Here is a 12,295-nt window from a genome sequence, read left to right on the forward strand (position 1 = left end):
CAATGAAGAGTAGCCCCCTGCTCACCTCAACTAGTGCAGTCCAAAATGAATGAATTACAAAAAATAATCATCTGACATATTCTAACCCTCCCTGCCTTATTTTTCTGTGCTTATCATCAACTAGCATGCCAAATGTTTTGCATATCTTATTGCCTGTCTCCCTACTAAAATATAAGCCCTCTGTAAGGGCTGAAATTTGTTTCACTTGTTGCTATATCCCCAGCACCTGGAGTAATGCCTGGCATATAGTAAATACTCCAAAATTATATACTAAATAAATGAGTGAATGAGCACAAGTCTCTAATAAGAAACACTAGGGAAAAAAAATTCTCAGAAATTAAAAATATGGCAGCAGTTTAAAATTTTTTTAACTTCTTAAAATTGAAGTATAGTTGATATACAATATTATATAAAAGTGTACAATATAGTGATTCATAATATGGCAGCAGTTTTAATGTCACTAGAACAGAGAGATAGAGAAATTTTAGGAGTAAGATAAAAAGATAAAGATATTAAAAAATTAAAAAGAAAATTGGAGCATCAATACAGGTGGTCAAACATCTGAATAGTAGGAGTTCCTAAGGGAAGTAGTGGAGGGGAAGAATGCATTAAATAACTTCCCCAAATTCCCAGAATTGTAGAGAATTTTCTAGATTGAAAAAGCATGGGAGAATGTTTTCTAAAGAAGCCTCCAAAATCTCCCATCTCACATACTCTTGTACTATGTGGTCTTACCAGTCAACCTCATTGAGAAATAGGACCTATGCCCCATCCCTTGAACCTATAACCAATTGCCTATAACCAGTAGAGACCCTGTACAGATTCCAAAGCTGGGCTTGCATTTTGCTCACTGGGACACTTGCACTTAAGCCCTGAGATGCCATGTGAGAAGTCCTATCTGAGGCCACCTTGCTGTGAGGAAGCCAAGCTTCATGGTGAGGTCACATATGGCTAGCTACTCAGGTTGAAAACCCCAGCTGAGCCCCTAGTCAATAGTGCAACATCACCTGCCAGCTATATGAGTGGGTTGTCAGGGACATCCAGCTTAGTCAAGACTTTGGATAACCACATTCCCAACCAATGCATGGAATAGCTGACTTCTGCATGAGAGATCCCAAAAGAAAGCTGCCCAGCTTTAAGCTGCCCAAATTTAACCTATGGTTGGGGTAGTTTGTTACACAGCAAAGAGTATTGGAAAGAACTACTCTGTGACCAGCACAATAAATTTGGCAGGGAATAAAGGAGAGAGACCAATACATCGAACCGTGTTGAGAAATTTGAGACCATCAGGGATCAGATCAGATCAGTCGCTCAGTCGTGTCCAACTCTTTGCGACCCCATGAATCGCAGCACGCCAGGCCTCCCTGTCCATCACCAACTCCCAGAGTTCACTCAGACTCACGTCCATCGAGTCAGTGATGCCATCCAGCCATCTCATCCTCTGTCGTCCCCTTCTCCTCCTGCCCCCAATCCCTCCCAGCATCAGAGTCTTTTCCAATGAGTCAACTCTTTGCATGAGGTGGCCAAAGTACTGGAGTTTCAGCTTTAGCATCATTCCTTCCAAAGAAATCCCAGGGCTGATCTCCTTCAGAATGGACTGGTTGGATGTCCTTGCAGTCCAAGGGACTCTCAAGAGTCTTCTCCAACACCACAGTTCAAAAGCATTAATTCTTCGGCGCTCAGCCTTCTTCACAGTCCAACTCTCACATCCATACATGACCACAGGAAAAACCATAGCCTTGACTAGACAAACCTTTGTTGGCAAAGTAGTGTCTCTGCTTTTGAATATGCTATCTAGGTTGGTCATAACTTTCCTTCCAAGGAGTAAGCATCTTTTAATTTCATGGCTGCAGTCACCATCTGCAGTGATTTTGGAGCCCAGAAAAATAAAATCTGACATTGTTTCCACTGTTTCCCCATCTATTTCCCATGAAGTGGTGGGACCGGATGCTATGATCTTCGTTTTCTAAATGTTGAGCTTCAAGCCAGCTTTTTCACTCTCCACTTTCACTTTCATCAAGCGGCTTTTGAGTTCCTCTTCACTTTCTGCCATAAGGGTGGTATCATCTGCATATCTGTGGTTATTGATATTTCTCCCGGCAATCTTGATTCCAGTTTGTGTTTCTTCCAGTCCAGCGTTTCTCATGATGTACTCTGCATGTAAGTTAATCTTTAAAACTTCGAGCAACAACAAAACAAAAACATAGGGGAACGATTTCCAATGTAAAATTATATTTCCATTCAAATGATGGACCTAATGTAAGGGTGGAATTAAAGACATTTTAGATATGCAAACTCAGAAGGCTCTAAAAGATGAGCTCCATCAAAATGAGAAGGCAAGCCAAGTCAGATATGACTCAGAATCCAGGAAATGTCCAACGTGTGGCACAAAGATGGGGGTTTCCCAAAGGGTCATTTCCAAAAGAAGATGGAAGTAGCATACTACCTGATGCACAGGAGTGTTGATAGAAGCTTTACATTTAGTGACGAGAGGTTTGGGTGAAGTCAAACCAGGAACACAGACAACAAGCAAATGAAAAAACAAGACAAGTGACTCCAGGGACAACAGTTGTACGTAGTGGAAATGTCATCATAAACCAATACAGGGCTCAATAGCAAACAGTATTAATACACCCATAGTGAACTCTGAATGCAGATTTCAGCTAACATTAAACTGTTTTGGGAGACTAGTGGCAGAGGAAATGTAGTATGCATGTGTGGGTGATACTCATTGCAGAGAGGACAGTACAAGGGCTAACTCATTTTCTATTGTAGGAAATCAATAGATAATTTCTAAAATCAAGATTAACAAATAGCATTACTGAAGTCTTTATTGAAAACATGAAGTTAATCACTGAAGAAATCCCTAAGAGTCGATTAGTGTTTGTTCTAGGGGATGCAAAGTTTGGCTGGTAGATTCAGATTTGGTAGGATGAGGAAGTTCTATTCCTACTGCTTCTTGTTTCTCAGTGAAATAACAAGCAAGTCATCATCTAGAAATGTATATTTGAAGAGAATGAGAAGATATGAAATAGGGGGTGTGGGATATAGTAGGGAGATGCTGAGTGCCAATTAAAGATTGATGATCATACTCAACATCACCAAGTCTATCTTAATACCCCTTTCTGTGTATGTCTCAAATTTATCCCTTCTCTCCACACCAACTGCTAGCAGACTCATCTTTCACCTGGACACCTGCAGCAACCCTCTTTCGAAATTCAGGGCTTGTTTTCCTAATGTTCCCCACAGGCAATTTTTAAAACAAAATGTGACCAAGTCACTTCTCTAATATCCTCCAACAGCTGATTCCCACAGTACTCACAGTAAAGCAGCAAGGGTTGCTGTGACCTGGCCTATCTTCTCACTTGGCACTACTACCAAACTGGCACCTCCAGGTTTTCTTCATATCCTCTCAGATATATTCCTACACTCCTCTCAGGAATTCTGCTCTCTCCTCCACCCAGTCCCCTGTGTCCCCTTGCTCCCAATCCAGACACATGCTCTATGCCTCAGAGATATGTACATATACTGTTGGCTCGGTACATCTGTTGTCTCTCTTGAGGTGTGAGCTGGTGGGGTCCCTGCACCTTATTCATCCCTGCATGACTGATTTTGGCACATGAGGGACTACAACTTTTGCTGAGACAATGACCACTGTTACACACCAAAATGTAACACCAAGGGTTGCTGGATGACAGAAGAGATTATGAAAACAGATAAAGAGTATCAAGAACATTACACAGGAGGGAAACAGACTTTCATTGTGAAAACCGAGGAAGATTTCATTAGATAGTCCAAAGGTTTATTTGCATGATTAATAATCACATTTCCAACATGCATCAAGCATCTGAGAATAACATTATTTTGAGTAAAATAAAATCTTCTGGACCCTTTCTCAGTTCCAGCGGCTCAAATGTCCACCATGTCCAACAGTGCAGAGAGATGGAGCTCAGAGACAATGTCCTCCTCCCGTGAACTCTGGATCAGCCTTTCTAGGTGCTTCAGCCGTTCAGTCAGAGATGTGCCTGTTGCCTCTGACAACTGCAGTTGCTTTCCTATCCTTTCATTCTGTTTGAACAAATAAAGAAACTAAAAGTAGTTTTGGTATATCCATAAGCCAAGATATATTCTCTCTAAAGGCACTAGATCCAGCTCACGTTAGAAACCTCTTCTGGGGGCTGCTGGGCTCAACAAACTCCTCTCTTGGCATCTATCATACATCCTTCCAGCCCCTTCCAACACACACACACATATAGCTGGTATCATCTGCACATGGAATGTTTTCTCTTCTGATTCTACCATGAACAACTTCTAGTAATTTTTATTATATATCATTGTCAAGAACTAGGAACTATTCCATAATATATACTGTGACTGCTAAAGCAGACTCTCATCATTGGCTATTTAGTTTCCACTTTTATATATTATAATTAACACTACAGTGAACAAAAATACATTAATTTTTGTCATATACAGTAATTTCTTTAGGGCAGAATTGCTAAGTTAATCAGTACAAATATTTTTAAGGTATCTGCCAAACTAGTAATTGCAAACAGTATGTCATCTTACACTGTTGACTGAAGCCCTGGACTTCTGTAAGCATGCCTTCCTCATTAATTCTCCTCATGGAAAGTCAATCCCAGAAAGGGGGGTCTGGATGATGCCAAAGCTTGGACGGTATGTGCTCCATGAACCAAGCCACTGTTGTCAACTTGACTATTCTCAACGTTTTACTACATGTCCGCACATGGTTATGGGTTTTGTTCAGTTCTTAGCACATTTCAATCCCATTCTTCACTCATTTCATAAGCAGAAATTCAAAATTAGCTGGGCCACTATAACACTGACAGATGAAGTGTAAGAAAAGTTCTAATTTAAGCTAATAAAGAGACCTTGCTTTTTTCCCATTCTGTCAGTCGTTAAGTCTAATACAAAAGCCAAATGTATTCTCTTCTCACCTGAGGGCTTGCAGTCATAGATGTTTTCATCACAGGTTCAATAGTCTGAGGCAGAGACACCAGATTCTGAGGAAGGTAGAGGGGAAGGGACATTGAATCTCTAAGTGCTCCTGAGTCCTCCGACAACCACTGCTGAAGCTGATCTTCAAACCTGAAACATTTGCATATTAGGAACAAAAAAATTATCTATTAGGAAGAAAAAAACTATCACTCACTTTTCTCCTATGTATGCTTTAAATTTTTTAAAGCTTTGCTTTTTCCTAAAGGTGGAATTAAGTTATAACATCAACTGAGAAGCAGAAAAATATAACAGGTTAGGATCTTCTCTTTAATTTATAAACCTGATTTCTATTTAATGAAAAAGGTGGCATTTATCCAAAACAACTGTTTTTTTTTTTTTTTAACATTACTTGTAATTCTCTCATTTGGTTTATCTTCTTTGGCTTATTTTGCTATTATGTGTGTATAATTAATTAGTATCTTTTTGGATTATCCAAATGTATGAATTGCTGCTTATAGTTTAAGACTAACCCAAAGTAACATCCCACTGCAAGGAGATCCAACCAGTCCATCCTAAGGAGATCAGTCCTGGGTGTTCACTGGAAGGACTGATGTTGAAGCTGAAATTCCAATACTCTGGCCACCTGATGCGAAGAGCTGACTCATTTGAAAAGACCCTGATGCTGGGAAAGATTGAGGGCAGGAGAAGGGGATGACAGAGGATGAGATGGTTGGATGGCATCACCAACTCGATGGACATGGGTTTGGGTGAACTCCAGGAGTTGGTGATGAACAGGGAGGCCTGGCATGCTGCGGTTCATGAGGTTGCAAAGACTCAGACATGACTCAGTGATGAACTGACCCACCGCCACCTAACACACTCCAGAGCTGTCCACTCTATATACTTAGTCTTTTTAAGAGAAACAATCTGATCCAAACTGTTTACATGATACATATCTAAAAAAACCTACTTTTAGAATCGTAACACATTCGTTCACTCTCCTAACACATTTTATCAAGCTTCCACCAAATACTAGGCACCATCCTGGGTACTAAGTATACAGGACTGAGACAGAGCAGACAAGGCCAGCTGCAGGCAGCTTATACTTAAGTGGGGGGAGACAGACAAGGGAAACGTCTGAAGGCTAGAAAGACAAAGCAGAGACATGGGCACAGGGTGGACTGGTAAGATGGGTAAGGAGATCCTTGCTGAGTAGACATGAGCAGAGACTAGAAGCGAGTACAAGGTGAGCCAAGGGGATGTTGGGGGCGCGGGGGAAGGGAAGGGCTGCAGAAGACTGGAAAAGTGAGAATCACAGTTTTTGAGGAATTCATGTCCTAGGGGAGCAGAGACACAGAGGTGGTGACTAGAGAGGGAAATGGGACCAAGACAGGGAGAAATGGCAGCATGTTTTCACGTTTGTACACTGATGGGAGAGTGAAGGACTCTCAATGGACGAGTGTCCTTGAGTGGGTGGGAAATGAGAGTCCAGCCAAAGGGAGGGACTGACCTTGCCTCCAGGACAGAAGCTGCTGGAGGGAACAGTGCACGAGGAGGCAAGGGGACAACAGTGCAAACTCCTATCTTGCAGGTTTTCTTTCTTGGTAAAATCATAAACAAGGGTGGTGGGGGAGGCAGAGGAGGGTCTACTCCAGCTCCTGACTTCCTGCGGTGTGGGGATGCACCCACATCCTCAGTCAGGTTGGCCAGACAGACAGAGCAGGTGCCGGCCACACTCCGCAGAGGCTTATTAGCCAGCTACACTTAGTTCCCAGTAGGAAACTCAAGACCTTCAGTGATACACAATCAATGAAACTCATTTCAAGTAATAAAGCAGTTTAAGGCACGCTATCAAGGGCACTGCCTCTGTCCTCACACTTCACACTTGCCTTCTTTTTCAAAGAGTCTCATCATTGAGATCCTTGCTAACCCAGCAGGAGGCCTAAAGGACATAAGGAACCCCAGGGAGCAGGCCTCACCTCTTGCTCTCCTCTTTCTCCAGCAGCAGGCTGCTAGACAGACACTGGGCCAGGAGCTCCTGGGCCGAGGCTCTGTGCATCAGATCCTCCGAGCTGGGAATCCGCCCCTCTTGGCTGTGCTCCACACCTCTCTTCCCTTTGCGGTGCACGTGAAGTAATGGAGTAGGAAGCTTGTTTCCAGAAGGATGAAAAGATCTTATCCCCAAACTGTAAGTACATGTTTTGAAATGCTTACAGTCAACAAAGAGAGGGAGGAAAGGGTTCCTCTGGCATCAGGTAGAGTGGGGGTGCTTTGGGGTCAGGCACGGGTGCCAAGGGCAGGCAGCCTCTGTCTTGCAGGAACTTCCCCTCTCCTGGGCAGCTGGGCTCCCAAAGCTTCTCTACTGTAAGCTTTGCTTCCCATTACAGGGTTAGCAGCAGATTCTGTTTTCCCCTAATATTGGCAAGGTTCTTACTTTTGCATTTAGCTCCTAAATCCATCTGGGAAATTTTTTTCTTTTTTCTTTTGCTGTGACTTGAGGCCTGTGGGATCCTAGTTTCCCAATTAGGGATTGAACCCACGGCTGTAGGCAGTGAAAGTTCTGAGTCCTAACCGTGGGAATGCCAGGGAATTCCCCTGGAAGTAATGATTATAGCAGCGGGAGATGAGGGTCTAATGCTTTTTCTAAACAGATGCCAGTGTCTGTCCTCTCCTCATTAATTTCCCTCATTTGGCATGGTACTTTTATCACATATGGTTCTGTTCTTTCATTTTTTCCATTGTGATCCATTTGTCTACTACAACTTTATGTTTTGATATCAGGTAGAGCAGACCTTCCTTGTTATTCAAAATTTTCTCAGCAATTGCTACAAATTTTCTCATTCTGAAGAATTTTAGAATTAACTTGGCAAGACCAGGGGTAAACATCCTTTTGGGCTTTTGATTAGAAATGCCCTGGACATGGGTAAGCCTATGGCTGATTCATGTTGCTATTTGGTAAAAACCAACACAATACTGTAAAGCAATTATCCTTCAATTAAAAGGAAATTTTTAAAAAAAGAAATGCCCCAACTTTACAGTTTCAGAACTGACACCTTTATAGTATTGCATCCTCCAATTAACAAGGCATTTATTTTAGGTTTTCTTTGCATCTTCAGGACCCTGAGAATCCACTCATAAGGGTTTAGCACCTCTCCTGGTCAGTTTGTGTCCATACGTTCTAGATTTGTTGCCATTGTGAATGAGAATTTTTATCAGTTGTAGGTTGACCTGTCTGATGACCGTGCTAAATGCTGAATGGTTCTAACGGTGTGACTGTTGATGATCTTGAACTGACAGTTTTACCCTCTGGAAACAACAGTTCCTCCTCTCTTTCAATATTTATGCCACCGTGTCTGTGTGCTCAACTGGGCAGGGCCTCCAGGAGAACAGTGAACAACGGTGATGTCAGGGGCAGTTCAAGGCTGGTTCTAACTTCAGTGTTTCTCATGTTTTACCAAGAAGCATGGAGGCTTTGGGCTAGTTTTATGGTAGGTAGCCATATCAGGCTAAGGAATTTTATCCAAGTTTAGTAAGGAATTTTATTGGGAATGGGTATACATTTTTTTTCTTGGCGGGGGGGGGGTGGGGGGGAGAAGGAATGGCTATAAATGTTAAGGAAAGCATTTCAACACCTAGTGAAATGATCACTTATTTTTCTGAAATGGCAGCAAACTCCATGAATAGGTTTCTATTGTTCATATTGTTCAGCACAGTATAAAGTGAGCTTGTGAGTTTTTTATATACTACAAAACTACAAGTGCTAACATTTTACTTAGTATTTTTTGGATCAGGTTTGTAACCGAGATCAGAGGTCAGCCTTCTGTCCGTACTCTCCTGGCTATGTTACGACTTCAGGGTCAGGTTCGTCCAGTAAATATAACAAGATGTCTGCTTTCTCTGCTCTACAACAGTTTCTACTACATGGGAAGAATGATCTGCCCCCATTATTTGTTGGAATCTTCCCACAATGGGCTGGATTTCATATATGTGTCCGAAGTTGCTTCAGTTTTGTCTGACTCTTTGCACCCCTATGGACTGTAGCCCGCCAGGCTCCTCTGTCCATGGGATCCTCCAGGCAAGAATACTAGAGTGGGTTGCCATGCCCTCTTCCAGGGGATCTTCCCCACCCAGAGTAAGTCTTCTGCATCGGCAGATGGGTTCTTTACCACCAGAGACACCTAGATTTCGTGTATAGGCTGTGAATTTCTGCAGTATACTCTGGAAGAGAATACAGTTTACTCTCTTGGCTGAGGGATGACAGAAACATACACTGAACACAGATCTCACCGGCCCTGACTCAACTGTAGCTCCTTCTGCGTCTGCATTCTGGCTTGTTCCCACAACAAAGGAACGTCGTATTTTTTCAAATGGTTTTTAAAAAAATACACGCATATCTGACCGTCTTCACTCAGTGCCTCTGAGAAAACAATACAAAAGAAAAGATTATCAAGAGAGCAACAGGTGACCACCTGATGATGTTTGCTTAAATTTACTGACTTAAGGACAAGCCCTTCTGATTAACTGAAGTCACACAATCATGTGACTTCCATGCTTGAGCTAAATATGCTCCAGGTGTCCATAGGTCATTCAAGGTCCAGAGAGGCTCATGTCCAGACCTCTATGCCCAGTGTGACTACTCAGAGAGGTCTCTCTAAGGCCAGACTCAGGGGCCCATTTCAGGGAGATGAGTGCAGGCTCTATCAAACCTTCTCAGCTCTTCCCAAAGTCATCTGGAAGTCACTGGCTTGAAGAGATATAGTCCTAGGGCAAGGATGGGTGGGGACCCACAGGAAAGACACAAACATCAAGTAGACATTTTTCTTTGCTGAAACTCGACCAGGAAAGTCTCCTGAGGAGTCAGCCCCTCAGCACCAAGCACTAAGTACCTGATGTGACGGGAAGCCTTGGGGGTGTCCAGTCCCTGAGCTTGTGGTTGATGCACAAGGCGATGACGTCATCCCATGGGATCTCAGCAACCGAGGGCCCAGCCCTCTGTCCCGGGGAGGGGTGCCTGCTCCTCCACCTGCTGTATGTGGTGCAGAGCAGGCTCTCCACCTGCGACTGCAGGACAGGCTGCGTCTGGCGAGAGCTCGGAATCTGGGAGGCATACTGGATGACCATGGAACACATAGGGAGCCAGGGAGCTGGAGAGAAAGCACCAAGGAGTTACAGGGTTTGGTAGAAATCTACATGAAATGTTCTTCACTCTGTATTTTTTTTATAGAAGGCAACTGTGTAGCTGAGAAGTCAGTATTCAACTCTGAATACAACAGAACCATAGTTGTTAAAGAAAGTACATTTCCCTCCCTGTGTCCAGGTAAGGGATGCAGTTACCCAGGCCACAGTTCACAACAAAGGGTCCATACTAGGGGGGCTGACTGCACAGGTCTGTGGATGCACCTAGGAATTTGTATTTGACCAAGCACTCAAGGAGACCTGGTCCCAGAGCTGTGGGCTTCTCTCAGGGAGGCCCGACCTAGCTCACCACAGAGGATTTACACAGTGAAGTTTGTTTCTCTTTGGGTTCCTTCAGCAGCAAACATCTGTTAAACCTACTGGAGATCACACCTCAAATTTAGAAAGATGCCTGAGGCCTCTGCTTCACATGGTCCAGAGAATGGCCCTACCAAGACCACATGAGCAAAAACAGCCTCCTTCCCTCCTAACAGCATCAGCAAGGGAAGGGACAGCTCCTTGAAGCACAGCAGCCCATAGCATCTGTGTCAGGACAGCCCAGGAGCCTCACTCGGGCACAGCCAGAGCCACAGAATGAGCTTCTCTAATGGAGAAGGAACCCTGGTGTCACAACAGCACTGAGCACCACGGCCCAGGCAGAGCCAACAGCATGGAGACAGGACTGCAGTGTCTCCATGCCTTCAGCTCCCAAAGGCCATGGTGCAGGTAAGATGGGACCTGCTACCAACCGAGAAACCCTAGGCCTGGATTCAGCACTCCTCCTGACACCCCCTCCTGGGGCTGAGCAGACACCCACAGAGCACTCAGCTGGCGGTGGAAGGCCAACAGCTCCCGCTCCAGAAGACCCCAAATTGTCCTGACATCTGAACCCAAAGGCAAGTGCTGGTGGAAGCCATGGGGGGCCAGGGGCACAGTGGTGCCCGACATCTGCTAGTGTCCCTATAGCAAAAAGGATCAGGGGAATGCAGCCCCCACACTCCTTCCAGCCAGTCCCCTCGACACAAGCACGTACCCCCTGGAGGCGGAAGATCCATCTGTGGGAGCTGGAAGCCAAGGATGGCTTGCCTCAGCCAGGCCAGGTGCTCCGGGGCGTTCCAGTGAAGATGAGGAAGCAGCTGGCTGCCCCCTGCCTCAGCAAACTCGGCGACAGGCCAGGACAGGTCGCAGAGCTGCTCAGAGGACACTACAGAGGCCAGGAAGCTCAGCACGCTGTTGAACAGCTCAATGATGGCACTTGGCTCCTGTGAGGCCAGGCCGCCCAGCCTCCGCTCTCTTCTGTCATGGAAAAACCGGCTGCTAAACTCCCGGCTAACCCCATCTTCCACGTACTGAATGAGGGTCTGGCAGCAAAGTTCAAGGGCACAGGGGCAGTGGGAGACCAGCCACTGCACAGCCTGCGAAACCTGAGAAGCAAAGACAGTGGGGAGAGTTCTAGGTCAACAATCTACGCTGTTTTTCAAGAGGAGGTTCCTGAAGGCGCCCCTCCCATAGCTGCTACAGCAGGTGCCACCGGAACAGCAGCTTCTCACCATGCCAGAGGGGAGCAGAAGCTTCCACTGTAGCTGAGTCTGCTCTCCCTGGAGACCAACACAGCAGGGACCCCGAGAAGGGCTCCCATTCCCATCACCCCTGCCACCCAGAAGGGCTAGAAGCCCAGGGGAAGCACCATGCACATCCTCTCCACCTCACACTGAAAAGAAAACTGTATCTTCAGTTCTTAGAAGGACTAACAGCTTCACTCCATGCCTGGGTGCTTTCACACCCGGTAGTTAGCTTTATCTTTATTCCTGTAGTTATTTTTAAGTCCCGACACTTCTTTCCCTAAATGTAATTGTCAGCACAGACTTTTTAAGGAAACTCTGATAACATTATTTCTTCATATTCCAAGGACAACCACCCTACAAAAATAATCATACATCTGACCCTCAGATATAAGACATGAAGTGTCACAGTTTAAATCTGTAACAACAAAACCTCTGAAAAAAATTTACAGAATTTAATTTGTTGCCAATAGCAGGACTATGAGCAAAATTTATCTTTTATTTTGATATCTGCTTATAATTTTACAAAGTTTCCTGTCAAAACATAAAATTAAAATGTAAGGCGTAATATACACTAAATTCAAGATACAGTGAAAGGG

At 44.5% G+C, this 12,295-nt stretch overlaps 1 protein-coding gene across 2 annotated transcripts in view; it reads right to left on the reverse strand.

Annotated features, from left to right (window-relative positions):
* Positions 1–3,780: 3,780 nt before the first annotated feature.
* The window catches only part of MCM3AP (minichromosome maintenance complex component 3 associated protein), a 42,140-nt gene continuing 33,625 nt past the window's right edge, over positions 3,781–12,295 (reverse strand). For both annotated transcript variants that reach the window (XM_061424099.1, XM_061424088.1), the window contains exons 24-29: positions 11,168–11,558; positions 9,846–10,103; positions 9,247–9,376; positions 6,939–7,145; positions 4,959–5,109; positions 3,781–4,068 (exon numbers count right to left, since the gene is read on the reverse strand). In XM_061424099.1, the coding sequence (XP_061280083.1) occupies positions 3,910–4,068; positions 4,959–5,109; positions 6,939–7,145; positions 9,247–9,376; positions 9,846–10,103; positions 11,168–11,558 (1,296 nt within the window). In that variant the 3' untranslated portion in view covers positions 3,781–3,909. The remainder of the gene's footprint in view (positions 4,069–4,958; positions 5,110–6,938; positions 7,146–9,246; positions 9,377–9,845; positions 10,104–11,167; positions 11,559–12,295) is intronic.

This window comes from Bos javanicus, chromosome 1 (assembly GCF_032452875.1).
Source record: "Bos javanicus breed banteng chromosome 1, ARS-OSU_banteng_1.0, whole genome shotgun sequence".
NCBI classification, from domain to species: Eukaryota; Metazoa; Chordata; class Mammalia; order Artiodactyla; family Bovidae; genus Bos; species Bos javanicus.